Source organism: Leucopleurus acutus (genome assembly GCF_964270905.1).
Source record: "Leucopleurus acutus genome assembly, chromosome: 15".
Lineage (NCBI taxonomy): Eukaryota > Metazoa > Chordata > Mammalia > Artiodactyla > Delphinidae > Leucopleurus > Leucopleurus acutus.
The window spans coordinates 8,792,250-8,809,040 of record NC_139157.1 but is presented as its reverse complement, the minus strand read 5'-3'; the positions used below and the strand labels follow the sequence as shown (position 1 = coordinate 8,809,040).

Sequence of the window (16,791 nt, the reverse complement as noted above, 5' to 3'; positions counted from 1 at the left end):
AGCCCGGCCCTGGTCCAGGCTGCCACCACCTCCCACAGCCCAGCACCTCCTGCTGACTCGGGTACGGCAGCTGCAGTGACCTTCCGAAAGGCTGACCTGATCACGTCACCTCCTTCCAGTCAAAACCCTTCAGCGCTTCCCCGAGTTAAGCCCCCATGTAGCTGTTTCCCGTCTCGCTGCAGGGTATGTCCCCTGTCTCCCTCCTTCACCTGGAGGACGCCCCTTCACTCTTCACATCGCTCAGCACAGTCACGACGTGCGTCGGGGTGCGTTCCTGAGCCCCGATGAGCACTCCCCCTACGCACACGCCATCGCACACATTCAAGTTATTCTACGACTACAGTCTGTTCCTCTCACCAGACTGTAAATCCATGACGACAGGGACTGTTTCTGTGTCTGCTCACCTCGGCAGCCTCGACATCCAGCACAGTAACGCAGTAAACGTCTGCTGAATGAACGCGTGAACGTACAGACACACTCGCTGTGCCTTCCAGTGTGACGACAAATGACTAAGCCCAGCCAGCGCTCCTTACCGCCACACGGGAAAGCTGCCTAACTCACCATCTGCGTGCGGTGAAGGAGGGGCACGGGGAAAACAGATCCCATGTGTGCTCCTCAACGGGGCGGGGGGATGTATTAGGATATTCAGTGAATTCTGACCATGTTAAAATATTTAGTGGAAGACGCTACGTATTCTCAAGAGACAAGGTCATCTCAGAAACTACCTTAAGATTTTGGCATAGGGCAGAATTTTGAACACACTTTCAGAGTTTTCCTACTGAAGGGAGAAAACTTACTTTTACATTAGAAGTTTCCATATCGACACTTTAGGAATGAACAGCTAAGGCATCCACGGGTGCCACTTAAAGGCAGTTCAGGCTAAACTTCTCAGAAAACAGCTTTAAGAGAGCTTGGCCTTGAGCACAACACCCTTTTCATCCCCAAGCTTGACGGCAGTGGTTTTCCTTCCTGACGCCCCACGCCTCCTCTCTGTCACAATGAAGAAAGCGAGTATGGGGGAAAGGAAGAAGGAAGGGGAAAGGAGCCCGCTGGTCACCCTCAGCCGGACCGTGGGCAGGAGGGCTGCTCCCTGAGCCAGAGCCCTGGGCACCAAGCCCGTGCCCCTCCCCAGATGACAGAGACACACCAGGCCAAACCGGCCAGCTGGGCTGAGGGCGTGGTGCCTCTGGACCTCAAACCATCCTCCTTCAAAGTCTACCCATCACACAAGAGTAGAGCCCAGGGCACCTGGGAAAAGCAATGGACCACAGCCCTGGAGTGCCGGCGGGGGGCCGCCCCGGGGGGATGGAGCAAGACCTCTCAGTCTGCCTGCCCATCTCTGCACCGGTGGCTTTCCTCTCAGCTGTGTCACACTTTACCTAAGCCTCTTTCCTTCCTGGATGGCTCCCAGCGGGTTTTCCAGCTCCCATTCCAGTGTTTGCCTGTGTCTGGGCTTGGGTCCCAGACTGCAAGCTCCCCAAAGACAGGATCTGTTGCAACCGTCTGTGCGATACCCTGTGCCTGGCGCCGGGGCGACAGATGCTCACTGAACGTGTGGACGTGCAATGTCTTTAACGAGTGGCGATCGCAGAAGCAGTATTAAGAGAAAACGCAGCAAGTAAATATTATTTCATTTATATAATTGTTTTACAAACAGAGTCATCCACTGACTCTGTTCAGACATACCAATCAACAATACTTTGCCTGACGAATTCAAGAGGTCTGGAGGAGACTCAAACCGTGACTATGCAGACGTAGCCATCTTTATGGTCTGCCTTCAATCCTGCTGTTAAAAATCATCATGGGAAGCCACCTAACAAAATTCTTAATCTGGGCTTAATAGGAATCAATAAACCATTTGTTCAAAGGACACATCTGTAGAGCTTGTTATTGGATGGTTCAGCTTTAACATCTAGGAGGGAGCAAAAAACAACAGGAACAAAAACTAGACGCTCTATAACAGCCTTAGAAGTGCCTATCAGCCAGTAAGCTCTTAGTGATCTCTGGAGTGGCCCTCACAGGATTCACCTGGAGAAAGACTTAAGTGTATCCATTTTACAAGGCAAAATCTGCAAGACCCTCCCCCACCAAAAAAGAGGCAGGTAGAAATTTCCTATGGAAAACAGCTGTGACTCACGTAAAAGGGGCCCTCACAATACCACCTGGAAATAATTGAAAATATTATACAAAATATAGTCTTTCAAAATCTTACTCTGGTTATTGGGACCCTAACATACAAAGATGTTACAAGTTAAGGATGGCTACCATCCTTCCTTAACAGTTCAACAACTATCTTCACTTTGTCGGAAGAACATTTTCCAAGTTTCTGATCCATCATAAAGGAACTTCAACGCCAAATAAAAACACACCTGCCCTAAGAAATAAAAAGAGAGCCTTAAAAAGGAAGAGCATTCTGACACACATCACAACATGGATGAATCTTGAGGACATCATGCTAAGTGAAATGAGCCAGCCACAAGAGGACAAATGCTGTGTAGTCTCACTTATATGAGGCACCTAGGCGAGTCAACTCACAGAGACAGAAAGTAGAGGCGTGGCTGCCAGGGGCTGGAGGGAGGGGGAGATGGGAAGTTAGTGTTTAATGTGTACAGTGTTTCTCTTTGGAAAGATGAAAAGGTTCTGGAGATGGATGGTGGTGATGGGTGCAAAACAATGCGAATGTACTTAATGCCACTGAACCATAACTTAAAAATTATTAAGATGGTAAACTGTATGTTAATGTAAATTTTACTACCAAAATAAAAAAAGACAGAAAAAGAATAAAAGAAATTACAGATCCTTATGAGAAAGAAAAATAGTGACAGGAAACAGGTTTACTGACTTTTTTTCTGAGTGATATTTTAAAAGCTGAACCCTGCATCTTTTCTTTTAATGAAATAAAGAAAACTACACCAGGAAAGGTAATCTCCTGATCACTGCTCTGCGTAACACAGGACAGGACTGTACCCTGAGTAAGATGTTGTGCCTGGGTCTGTTTTATATCACAGGAATTGTAAACCCTGAACGTCACATGCCAATCGCAAATTGTAAATGAAAAGAAGAATTCTGTGTAGGAAAAAAAATTTCTGCATCACGAATAAATCATCTTGATGATGTAACCTAGGCAAAAGCTCTATTGGCTTCTGAATCTTTTAGCATATTAACATAGTAATTTATTTAACCTAACAGTAAAGTAAAACTTTATTAATAAAGAACTCCTTTTAGAGAATCTAAAATTTAACAGTAGAAAAAACACATAAGCACTGACTACACAACCAACTCGTTTGAAAAACAAGTAATAAATCCCACATGTATTTCATTGCAATTTTTCATGAATTCAGATATTCTCTCCACCGTGATTCAAAACTCCAAAATCTTCTCCCCAATATCTAGCCACCAGTTCACCTGTGTTAAAGCTGGTAGAACAGATACAACTCTAAAAGAAACGCCGGTCACAAAGAACCTGCCTCGTTCCCACAACTTAAATGAAAGCCTTATATAAAAGCCCAGCCTGGCCACAATCTACCCGAGATGGCAACATAATCAGATGCAGGGGGATAGAAATGGGCGCACAGCAGCTCTCCAGTCAGCTGACGTTTACGATGTGCACCGGCAGTGCAGGACAAGAGGGCCCAGGAGCCTCCTAATCAAACTCCAGGGCTACCTTCCTTCATCTGCAATTCAAATTCATTACTAAACCTCTTTCAGATAGGAATCCTGCTGCCACCAGCACATTCCCGGGTTAACAGAGCACAGCTTCACGGGCCTGTCGTAAAATGGACTGGAACGAAGCTGCCCCCAGAAGGACAGCGTCTTCTCTGCCGGATGCCCTTTAAAGCGCCAAAGGAAGAGCTGGAGTGCAGCTGGCTCCAGACCCTCGAAGGGAGTTGGCGTGCTCCGTCGGAAGCCACCTGACTCTCCCTGCGATTTAGACGACTTTTCTTTTTAAGAAACTTCCAAGTTGCATTAGAATACAGATTTTAAACAGATCGAAACCGCGTAAAAGGGGATTCTAATTTTTATAAAAGACCCAAACCACTGGGGGCGGGGCGGGGGCTCGCAAACAAGACTGTAGAGAGAAAAGCATCATAATCTTGTTTTCTCCAGGAGTTCCACAAAGGACCAACTAATAACAAAGAGAGGAGACAATTGACTACTCCTGTCCTCTCGTCCGTTTAAAAAAGAGCTCTATTCTACAAAAAAAACTGCCCCAACACCTCGCCCAGGTAACTCCACTTGAAAATAAAGCCCGAAGCATCCGACCCCGCCCAGAAACTGGGTTACTTACTGGTTTCGGCATTTTCGGTTCCTGATGGGTCTTTCTCAGTCTCCTGGAAACACACTCTCCAGCAGCAGCTGAAACGGTTTTCCCGACCTAGAGGCAGAGGAAAACCCCTTTAGAGCGCCCAGCAGCCCTCCTACGGCTCCCGCCGCCGCCCCGAGACTCGGCGCCCACCCCGCGCTGCTGCTTAAGAACCGGCCGGGCGGGCGCCGGGATGAGTCACCGCCCAACCTGCAATTACGGCGGGCCGGGCGGGCGGGACCTGCGCGGAGGGGCTGCGGGGGACCGCGGGGCGAGGGGCGGGCACCCGGCGGGGAGGAGGCCGGGTGGGCGGGGCGGGGAGCGCGGAGCGGGGAGCGTGGAGCCTGGGCGGCGGGGGAGGGGACCTCGGCGCAGGGCGCGCAGGCAGGCGGGGAAGCCGGCGGCGAAGGGGCACGGGGCCGCTGGGCCGGGAGAGGACCGGGGCGGGGGGCGCCGGGGCGGGGGTCCCCCGAGATATTCCTCGGGGCTTTCGGGAAACCAGACTGGAGCCCGTAAGACTGCAAGTTTCACTTTGTGAAGCAACCGTTTGCCCCAGGGCTGAAACCGCAACCGTCAAACCTTTGAGAAACACTTTTAAAAAACTGTCCCCGCCCGGGAGCGGCGAGGGCCGCCCGGCCGGGCGAGGAGGGAGGGGGCGCACCCACGCAGACCGGGCTTCGCTAGCATTTGGGAGAGGGACCCGAGGGGACAGAGCAGAAAGAGGAAGGTGGCGGAGCAACCGGGGCGGCCACGCGGGCAGGTTCAGCTTCACCTGCCGTGTGTTTGGACCGCAGGGAGAACCGCGTGGTCGGGACTCCACCGGCCCAAGACCCCAGAAGCCGGCGGCGGAGCGAGCCCGGTTCCCGTCGGGACCACCGGTCCTGGGCTCGCGCGCCGGCCGCCCCGCCGCACCTGTCGTCGAGTTCCGGCCACTGTCCCCTCCGCGGAGCGCGCGGCGCGAACCCCCCGGCCCGGCCCCCCAGCCCGTCGACCCCGGACCGCGCGGCTGGCTCACCCGCGGCTCCCGCACTGGACGGCTTCGCTCCCCGCTGTCTGTGCGTCGGTGCAGCGCGCCCGCGCAGTGCGCCCGCAGCCCGCGCTCCCGAGAGTCGCCGGCGGGGCGGGGCCCCGGGGCGGCGCCCCTAACCGCCCCGCCCGCTCGCTCGCTTGCCCGCCCGCCTGACCTGCGAGGTGCGGCTCGCTGGCAAGATGGCTGCGGCCGGCCGCCTTCCCGGGCCCCGCCCTCTCGGCGCCCCCGAGGGCCGCGGAGACCCGGGGAGGGGCACCCTCCGCCTCCCCCCGCTCCTCCACCCCCCACACCCCACTTTCGTAAAGACCTCTCCCGCTTCGCTGCCCTTCCCCTTGCCCTTGGAGAAGAACTTCGCCGAGTTCGACTCAGCTCCCGACGGTAGATGTAAAGTGTGAGATTGTTCCGTAGTGGACAGAGGAAGAGCAAGAAAATGTAAATTAGCCTGGAGGAGCCGGCCGGCGGCCACCGAGGAGGTGCTGGGCCGTTTGGGGTCGGCCTGTCCCGTGGTCGGGTCATTTTGTTGTCCTTGCCCCGGGACCGAGACGGGCTTCTGAGAACCTGGGACCTGGCCGCTGTGTCTCCGCGCACGTGGCCGCCTCCGCGCTCGTATTCGGCGGAGAACACAAGCATTAGAAGGCGCTCCATCGCCGAACGCTCTTGGTTAAAGGACACACTTGTGTACTCTTCTGAGTTTCACTAGCACAAAGCTTATTGGAAATGAAATCTCCATAGGGAGAAATTCTAGGAATTATTTTAAATATGTATATATATTTTTGGTAAATGCTTCTCAAGAGGAATTACACACACACACACACACACACACACACACACACACACACACACACGGACTTTGGTGGCCAGTGGGATTTGTTGTGCAGTGATTAAGAGAGCTAGCTCTAGAGCAGTGGTTCTCAAAGCATGCTTCCCAGACTAGCAGTAACAACATCACCTGGTAACTTGCAGAAATGGAAATTCACAGGTACTGCCCGGAGACCTACGGAAGACCTACGGAATCAGAAACTCTAGGGCTGGGGCCCAGCAGTCAAAGGTGAAAGGCTAAGGGTTGAGACCGGAGAGTTTCCTGAATTCCTTTCCTGGACTCACCACTAATTCCTTGTTTGAGTTGAGTGAGTTATTTAACTCCTTGGTGAGTTAAGAGTTGTTTACCACTTTCACATCTGTAAAGTGGCATAATTATGGTACCTATTTCATAGGGTTGTTCTGAGGATTTAAGGAGTCACTACATTTAAGATGCCTAGAACAGCGCCTGGCACATAGTAAGCGCTCAACTCTATCCTGGTACTGAGAGCAACTAGTGACTTTGGGCAAAGCACCAAACTCTAAGACTCAGTTTCCCTCTTTGTAGAATAGAGATACTAGTAGCACCCACTACATGGGCTTGAAGGGATTAAATGAGACAATGTATGCAGAGTGTTTAGCACCATTCTGGCCTCCTAGTAATGCCTAACCTGTCATTGGGACGGACTACTTCTGGGGTACTCCTTGTCTCCTGTGACCCCCTCCTAGCTGCAGGTGAGTAGGGAGTATTTCAGAAGTCCAGGTGAGTAGGGAGGCCTTTTTTGAGATTTGGTTCTCTATTTGGGCAAGTCTGTTCCCTCTGGAAAACTGACTTTCTATTTTAAAGTGAAAATGTAAAGGGAACTGCATGAGGAAGGAAACTATGAAAGATATTTAAACTACAGTGATAAAGGTTCAGGTTGGATATGTCATTCCTAGCACACTCTATCTCCACCTCTTATCATTGCCTGGAGCCTTGTTAGCTGTTTTTGGTCCCCAGTTCTACTGATAGGATATGACTGTAATCTAATTTTTTATCTCATCCAGTTTATAGTATATTGTTTTAACTGGATGTTTGAAATAACAGTAGCCCAAGACCTTCTGGAGCATTTCTGCACTTTTACCCTTCAGGGGAATGCTAAAAGATGAACTGGCCTGTGGCAGTGTCATAAAAATGAAAAGATCGCAGGTTTCAGAAGCACACAGACCTAAGTTTGCGTCCTGGTTCCAGCACTTACAAGCTGGTCACTTTGGGAAAGTCTCTTAACCTGACTGAACTCCCACCTCTCCATCTATAGACTGGAGATAATAATGTATATTTCATGGTGTTCTTCTGCCACTGAATTGTATAATGTGAGCATTCAACTAACTCAAATGCATTTTCTAGGTATAACTTTCTTGCATAAGTTAAAATAGTACATTGTAAATCAACTATATTTCAATTTTTTAAAAAGTCTACAAATAATAAATGCTGGAGAGGGTGTGGAGAAAAAGGAACCCTCCTACACTGTTGGTGGGAATGTACATTGGTACAACCACTATGGAGAACAGTATGGAGGTTCCTTAAAAAACTAAAAATAGAACTACCATATGACCCAGCAATCCCACTCCTGGGCGTATGTCCAGAGAAAACTAATTCTAAAAGATACATGCACCCCTGTGTTCATTGTAGCACTATTTACAATAGCCAAGACGTGGAAGCAACCTAAATGTCCATCGACAGATGAATGGATAAAGAAGATGTGGCACATATATATATATATATAATATTACTACATATTACTATATATTCCATATATATGGAATATATATATAATGGCATATTACTAAGCCATAAAGAAAAGAATGAAATAATGCCATTTGCAGCAACATGGATGGACCTAGAGATGATCATACTAAGTGAAGTAAGCTAGACAAATATCATATGATATCGCTTATATGTGGAATCTTAAAAAAAAAGATGCAAATGAACTTATTTCTAAAACAGAAAGAGACTCACAGACATAGAAAACAAACTTATGGTTACCAAAGGGGAAAGGGAGGTGGGGGGAGGGATAAATTAGGAGGTATATATATATATGCAACTGAATCACTGTGCTGTCCACCTGAAACTAACACAATACTGTAAATCAACTATACTTCAATAAAAAAAGAATATACAGAGAGGCAAGGAATGATTACAAAAGAGAATGGTCACTACAGAAATCGGAAAATTATATTAATAAACTTAATTAACTAATAAAAGTAAAATAGTACAGCCATATTTTGCATATGCATTTCTCATGTCTTACATTACTGAAAGCATTAAATCTTAAATTACATGCTACTGTACAGGTTTTTATCTCCCCACAAAAAAATAATTTATACTGTCAAACTTATGAATGTTTTAAAAGGATTTTTCAAGGGTCATTTATTTTCACCCGATGGTAGAAGAACCTAAGCCCCTTCCCAAGCGCTGCCCCCAACCCCGTTCCGCCCAACACACACACAAGACTGAGCTCCAAGGAATCTATGCAAGTTGCTTAGGGCGGTGATACCGGATCAGGTGTGCATTAGAATCACTCACGGATTCCCTCTCTAGGAAACCCTGGGATCTTGTTTTTAACAAGTCTCCAGGTGAGCCTGATGTACCCGAAGATTGGAGAACCACTGACATAGGTGTGGCAGGATCTTGACAAATGTTACTTACCTGGCCTCACTCACCCTTCACCCTTCTTTGGTGAAGTTATTCCCCCATTTTGTAAGTCATGGTTTTGTTCACGTATGATCATCAGTACCCTGGCAGGAAGAGAAGAAACCTGGAGCGGGGAGTCTTAGATACCATTCCCTGCTCTCGTTTCGACTAGCTATTGACCTTGAACCACTTGTGCCTCATTTCAGTGTTTTGGTTTTTCAGCCAGAGGAGGGAAATCCAACGTCTACCCACGAGCCCAGGTGAAAGGCTGTTTGTTGGTATGTTGCTTGGAGTTCTTCAGGCAAGGTTACACGAAATCGAGTTAAGGCAGCCCTCTCAGAAGCTTTAGACGCAGACAAGGACGAGAACTGTCTGCACGGAGCACCCACGGCCCCTGATTGCAGGCTGCCTCTGTCAGGTCACTTTGGAGCCTGTCTCCATGCTGGTGGCGGCCTAATCTCAAGAAAAAGCTCACAAATAGCACGACAGTCTCTAGCCTCCATCACCTGTAAAGAATAGGCCATAGGCAACAGGGAAAGAGAGTACCCTTGGCAAAACGATGATTTGTGTTATCTTGCAGGACTCGGTAACCTGGGTGAAAATTCAGGACAGTGGGTGCAAGAGCACGAGAATGAATAAGGACTCAGACGGCCTGAGACGGGGCCACTCTGCATTGTGCCTAGAGATCATTTTTAAGGCTTTACAGGACAGGAATCTAGGAGACTCTTGGCACTATATTGATGGTATGGCTTATATAGTTTGAGTCCACTAAGAATAATTCTGGCCACTAGGTGTTCTATTTTAATTGTTTCTTTGGCTTTTTTAAAATTTGGCATAAATAACCTTAATAGTTTTTATGTAAAAGAGTACTAATGACAACACTTGTTTGACTAATAAACTCCCAACTATTGTAGCTTCTTTTATTATTATTTTTCTTATCTCTGATCAACTTATGAGATTAAAAAAAAAGTTTCCAGTTTACAGCCATGTTGTATGATAACATAGTGGACAGGACCTTGAACATCCTCTATTCAGATACCCACATTTAACAGAGGAAAGAGCCCCACAGAGATTAAATTGTCTGTACTCCTGCCCCCAAACTTCTCTTGTCAAGATAGCCAGCAACCTACATCTTGCTAAATCAAGGGGCCGGACTTCTCTGCCTCACCTTACCCTTCTCCTAAGCAGCCTTGGACACACGTAGCACTCCCTGGGAACATTCTGTTCTTAGCGTTTCTGTTTTCTCCTCCCCCCCTTCTCCTGGTTCCCCCTCTGAAGCTGGCTCTCCTCTCCGGTTCCTCCTCCGCCGCCGTCTCCCTGTGGACTCGGCTCCCAGCTCATTCCTGGGCCCGTATCTATGCACACTCCCTTCCTAGGTCATCTCATCTGCTCCAAGGCTTAAATAACATCTCCAGCCCCGACCTTTCCCTAGAGCAACAACTGTGTGCTCGGTATCTCCAGTACTCTGGAGTTCTTGAAAACTGCCCCCCTTCCAACCTTCCCCTTGGCCCTAACCCTAAAGGTCAACCTGAATTCCTCTCTTTCCCTTGACCGCACTCCATCCTCCACCCGTCTTGCATCCAATCCAGCAGACCTAACAGCCCTGTTTAAGAGTACAGCAGATGGAATCTCTCCCCTGCCAGTGGGTTTTAGAATAAAACGCCAACCCCTTCCTTGTTCCCCGCCCACCACCCCGTGTGCCCCGGCCCCTTCCTGCTTCCCCAGTTCCGTGTCCCATCCTCCCCGTGTTCCAGATGCTCTAGGTGCCTGCCTCAGGGGTCTCATACTTGAGGTTCCCTCTGCCTGGAATGCTCTTCCCCCATCTCTGCCAGCCTGGCCTTTTCCAGTGTTCCAGTTTTTTGCCCAAACACCACTTCCTCTGAGACTACTTCCAGCTCCCCATGTGAAGTGCTGCCTTAGGAATCATTCCCTGCCACTTCACCTGATCTACTGTGTTGAGAGCACTTAGCACTCTCTGCTATAGACTTGCTTGTTTGTGTCTTTTTTCCTGTCTCTGGCACAAGAATTGAACTCCTGGCTTTCTTGTTCACTGCTATGCCCTCAGCAGCTAAAACAAGCACCTAATAATTGTTCAATAAGTATTTGCTGAATAAATAAATGAAGGAATGAACACTGCTAGTTAGTACCAAAGCCAGGTTACTCAGATTAGTTTCCTTTCCAGCATACCATACTGCTGTCTCCCGGATTGCTAACCATGGAAACGGTTTACTTACCTAGATTCCAACTGTCCAAAACACCATTGAAAGCCAGATGAAGGGGGGAAAAATATTAGAAAAAAGGGTCCATCTATTTAGAAACTTTCTAGGTTTCTCTTAAAGTTTATTCATTCCAATTTTAGTTGGGATTCTAACAGGTTTGATTAGCTCTTTTCTGGGCATGGCAGATTAGAAGGGAGGGTGCAAAGGACAAGCAGACACCCTGACAGCAAAGAGGCAGAAAAACTACACAAAACAGACAGTAACTCAGAATACAGCCAGCTGGGGTCATGTAGCCCAGAGACAGCGTTACATTCCTCGGGAGTCCCGAGGGCACAAAGTAGAGCCCAGGCCACTGACTGATATTCAGATGGGTAGTTTTCTCAGGAAAGGGGTCTATTTATGTCTGGTCTATGCTATCGGGAAGCATATTATTTTGTAATTTTTAAAATTGGTGTAAATCATCAAAATAATTCAATAGACAGCTGTGTGCCAGCTGTCCAGATTTAACAATTGGTAATATTTTATCTCATTATTTTCAGATTTGTTTAAAAAGAAAAAACACTAAAACCCACTAAGCCCTCCAGAGGAGGAGGCCTCCTTCTGAAGTTGCTGTATCTCCTTTATGCGTGGTTCAATGTTTTATACGAAAAAATCCACTTATGTGAAACAAATTAGCTCCCAAATAAATTAGATTTTTTAATTTTGGTGTTTGGTTGCAGAATATAAACAATAAACATTTAAAAATCACCATGAATTTTTCTTCCTTCTTCCTTCCCTCTTTCCTTCCTCCCTTCTCTCCTTCCTTCTTCTTCTTCTTTTTTGATTGTCAAAAGCTAACTTAATAAAGCAGTTAATGTGCTGGGAACGCCCGGCGCGATACAGACTTTTCCACGGGCGTCTGCGCCGCCGTCCACTCACGTCAGGAGCTCCTCGGAGGTTGGGCCATTCTCTGCTTTCTCGGTATCTCGAGCACCTAGAAGAGAATCTTGCACGTAGCAGGAGCTCAGTAAATATTTATTGCACTGACTCGAACACAGAGGCGCCCTGGGTGTTCTCTGTAGTGATTACAATATCTCACTGAGTATTAGAGGTCTGAATCCTAGAGATTTGACATGTAACCTGGAAAACTGGCACTTAAAAAACATAAAGCTGTTTGCGAACAGGGCAAATTTCTGTAGCAGATGATAGATGTTACCTGACCCGGCTGGATCCTACCGAATAGCAAGAGACTCACTCCGGAATGAACTCATCTTTATAACATCTTGAGGAATGCTTTAGGCTGAAACATGGACCGCATGCTTCATTTGACAAATATTTATTGAGCTCCTACCCCTTGTCAGGCAATTAGCTATAGGGGGAGCAAAACAGATGAAACAAACCCCTGAAGCTTACACTTAATTAAACTTGACCTTTGGCTGTTTGGAATTTACCAGATTCTCCATGAATTTCTATGAACTTGGCAGTGCCACTTGGCCAATCTGCAATTCCAAGCTACTTCTTCAGACTGGGTCCTCAAGTGACCCCCAACAATTTGATTCAGGAATGCATGGACAGCAGGGCGGTGGAGTCCAAAGACAACTGTTCAGTCTGGAGCTGGTGCCAACTCTGCCATTAACCGTGACTGGTGGTGCATGGCTTCGGACCACGCCGCAGACACAAGGCCAGCAGAGCAGGCAGCTCAGCTGCAGGAGGGAAGCCGCTGGACTGGAGGAAGGTGGTCGCTGCAGGCGGGGTGCGCCGGCTGCCCCTCGGCTTTTGCTCTCGGCTGTTGCCATGCTGGAGTGTGGGCCCTGCCCTGTCACACGTCTAGCTTTCAAGAAAAGCTTGAAATCCTGATTTTCATATGAAATTTCCCAACTTTTAAATGTTGGCAATGAGTTAAAATTTTTTTTCAAAACACTATGCAAGCCAGATGAAACACATCTGCAGGCTGGGTGTGTGCATCCCCTGCGCTCTCTAGGCCGGCTTTGTCGTCTGTGTTCACAGGGGTTCCACGCGGGGCCGTGATACCCCACTCAGCTCCAAAGCGCTGGCGCTGCAGGCACGCAGCTCCAGCATGGCGACGACGCTGCTTGTGGGAATGCTCTCTGTGTGTCTGGGTGCTCTAGAAAATGCACAGGCCGCACAGGCCCAGGCCCTGGCGCACAACATTTCCATCCCACACATGCACAGAGTCAGTTCTTGGGGTCACGCTTTCCGTGCTGAGAACTGTTACAGCTGGCAGCTCAAGGCTGTACACTTAAGGGATGTTGGAGAAAAAGTTCCCCTTGTTTGTGGTGGACACAACCCCCTGAATGCCTGGCTGGGACTCATCCTCCCTTCTGCCTCCCAGGGCCGGTCCTGAGCAGCGTGCCCGGCCCTGCCCTCCCATTCTCCCTCCCACACACCCGCTGGGCAAGAGAGAGGGGCTTCCGGTTTCTGCACGTTTCCTTGTCCGACGGCTGTGTTTTGCATCTAGACTAGCAATGCCCCACACCCTCGGGACTGGCCGACTCCTCTGGCCGCTCATCGCTGTCGCTGCGAAACCTGTTCTGAAAGACGACCTAGAACAACACCTAGCGGGTGCTGAGGGCAGAGTCACCTCCACCACAGGCCCCTTTCTTCTTCTAAAGACACCTGACCATCTTAGAACACGTTTCTCTCCCCGGGCCCACCAACAGCAAGCCTGGGACGTTAGGCACGTGTTTCCCAAGACTTGCTTTCATTTTGAAACGATTTTTAAGAAAGAAAAAGCAAGGCAGTCCACCCACAATCAGAAAGCTATTTTAAGTCTCAGGGCGGAATTTGCCAGGGTTGACATCCTGGATTTCCTAGGATTGGGGCGCACGCTAACTGGTGGGTGGGGGTGACGGCTGAGCTCCTGAAGCTCAGAACTCTGGGGTCCTCTGTCCTCTTCCTCTTGTCCCAATGCCTGGCCCGTAGTCTTCTAGAACTTGCAACCGAGAAGACCCCTTAACTAAGGAACCCTTCCTGCTTTCACATGGAAGACAGACTATCTCCTTGCCTCTGAGGGACGAGGGGAACATGTAGGGCTCCCCTGTAACTCTGATGGAGAAGGCCTCACGTGATCTGACTGGTGTGTTTGGAGGGAAGAACCTGGTCACGTGCAGCCTGGCTCTGTGTTTGCGTGCGTGCGTGCGTGCGTGTGTGTGTGTGTGTGTCCAGTCTGCCTGCCTGCAAAGAGGACTGCTCTGCCCCTTTAAGCCATGCATGTTACAGGGCCTGGCCTGTCTGGGAGGGCTGTGAGGTTCAGGGCTCCCTGTGAGGGGGCACATTTGTTTACTCCTGCGGTTCGGCTTTAGAATGGCCGCTCACTCACAGATCTGGGCCACATTCCCTGGTAGCGGCTTTATCAGCAATAAAGCTCTCGGGTTTTCAGAACTGGGATGGGGAGAGGAGCCAGTTTACTGGGCGCCTTCAGGCTGCAACACGGGCCTCTAATCTCTCTCCCCCAGTCTGTTCCATGCAAGTTGAAAAGAACGATCATCCCTCAAGTGTCATTTCAGTGCCATAAATTTCCTGCTCCTGTTCTCTTTACGCCTCCTGAAACAAATGAAAATGTCCTTTTATTAAAGACTTCAAGGTGCTCTCAGACAGCAAGGCTTTTTATCTGAATGCTTTTCATCTCCGCAATATCTGAGTGAGAGCCTGGGCTCCGTTCTAGCCACGCACGCCTCGCACCCCTCCCTCCCATTTCCCCACTGCCCCTGAAAACACCTCCATTCTCTCTTTGCTTCTGTCACTTTCTCCATCAGGGACACCCATCTTCAGCAACTGTATCTTTCCCTTCTTTTAAAACACTACTCAGGACTCAAGCTGCCCCTGAATAATAAATTGGACTCCGTTCTCTCTAAATACTGTACCAACTCTCAAAATACTTGAGCTGAGACTTACTTGGTCCAAATATTTATGCTATGGCTATAGTTACATCAAAGAGAACTTTTCATGAATAAAAGTGTTTTAATTTGAGGCAGGAACTTGGTTATGGCAACTTGAAGACGTTTGTCCTCATTCCCTGGTATCTACATTTTTCTCCCATCAGTGTGATTGAATGGACCAGGATGTTTTCTTTTGCAACTCCCCATAGCACTAAGAGTTCTTAGCAAGTAGCGGCAACCAGGATGTTGCAATGGGTGACTCACTGAACATTTCTCCCAGAGACCTTTCACAGAACATTCTACGTATTAAAATGGAATCCAGGTCTTTAGGTTGTAATTACTCTTTTTTATTCCCATTTTCCATTTCCTCACCATCCTTGTGTGTTTAATGCATATCCCTTTGTTTATATGTGTTTTCTGCACAATGTATGTTGTTCTGTGTACACATACTTTTAATTTATATAAATGATATAAAGTTGTGTATCTCCTTCTGCTTCACTTTTCCCCACTCAGCACTGCTTTTATTACCCACCCAGCTTGCTGAGGGTTCATCTAAACCCTTGCTCCTTGCACCTGCATGATCCTTTGTGTGTGTATCCACCGCATGTCACCTGTCCCCCCTCCCAGATTGGACATTCAAGTTACCTCCACAGAGGCCACAAATATTGCATACAGATCCCTATGGACCTGAGAATTTCACTGGCTCATATGTCTAAGAGGACTTGGATCCCAGGAAGATGGTCTTATAACTGATCATCCAGACAAGGACAGTCTAGAAGAATGAAAGGCAGCACTATTAATGATCACATGGGGACGAGAAGCCTAAACCGTGACTCTCAGGCAAACCGAGATGCGTGCTCACTGTAGTCAAAAGGTCTGAGTACGTGCAAATGGAACAAGGACCTCCCAGAATGATTGCCACACCTGCACTCCCCCAGCAGGGCAGGGGGGTTCACAACTCCACGTCCCACTACACTTATTTGGTGCCATGACGATAACTATAAAATGCCTCAGGACTGTTGAAATCTGCATTCCTCTGATCACCAACATGTCTGACGTCTCTATGTGTTTGCTGGCCGTTCGGATTTCCTTATTTGGAAACTGTTCCTTTCCTTTGCCTACTTTTGTTGGGGTTTTCTTGTTGTTTGCGAGAGCTTCCTATGTTTTCTGGTTATTAATCCCCTATCAGTTTTAGACATTGCAAATATGCTCTCCATCAGCTGAATTAATCTTGTCCATGGTGTTCTTTCTAACCAAACTCATCAGTTTTCTTTTTTCTTTTTTTTTTTTTTGCGGTACGCGGGCCTCTCACCGTTGTGGCCTCTCCCACTGAGGAGCACAGGCTCCGGACGTGTAGGCTCAGCGGCCGTGGCTCACGGGCCCAGCCGCTCCGCGGCATGTGGGATCTTCCCGGACCGGGGCACGAACCTGTGTCCCCTGCATTGGCAGGCGGACTCTCAACCACTGCGCCACCAGGGAAGCCAAGAATCAGTTTTCTTGTCTTTATAGTTTTGTGTTCTTAACATTCAGTTTTAGAAGGACTTTCTTTCCCCAATTTCAGAAAAACATTTTCTTCTATTAGCTTTTTAGTTTTACTTTCCATATGTAGGTATTTAATCTCCCTGGAAGTGTGGTTCACCCTTTCGTGGAATTAATAGGGATGCAGTTTTATTTTTCTCCATACAGAGAAGCAGTTTTCCAGCTCATTCAGTTCACCATCCTTCCTTTTCCCTTGATTTGTGGTGTCAGCTTTATCGCGTGCGACGTTCCCGTGTTCCTGGGTCTACAGGTTCTCTGTTCTGCTCCATCAGTCTGTGCGTGCTTGCATCCTACTGCAGGATGGCTTTGTAGTAAGTGTATCTTAATAGCCCATAGGGCAAATTTCTCCT

General features: G+C 48.3%; 1 protein-coding gene across 1 annotated transcript in view; it reads right to left on the bottom strand.

Moving 5' to 3' along the window:
* EZR (ezrin) overlaps positions 1-5,459 on the bottom strand; it is a 50,769-nt gene extending 45,310 nt beyond the window's left edge. The window contains exons 1-2 of the mRNA XM_082855871.1: positions 5,319-5,459; positions 4,289-4,375 (exon numbers count right to left, since the gene is read on the bottom strand). Coding sequence (XP_082711997.1) covers positions 4,289-4,300 — 12 coding nt within the window. The 5' untranslated portion in view covers positions 4,301-4,375; positions 5,319-5,459. The remainder of the gene's footprint in view (positions 1-4,288; positions 4,376-5,318) is intronic.
* Between the last annotated feature and the right edge of the window lie 11,332 nt (positions 5,460-16,791).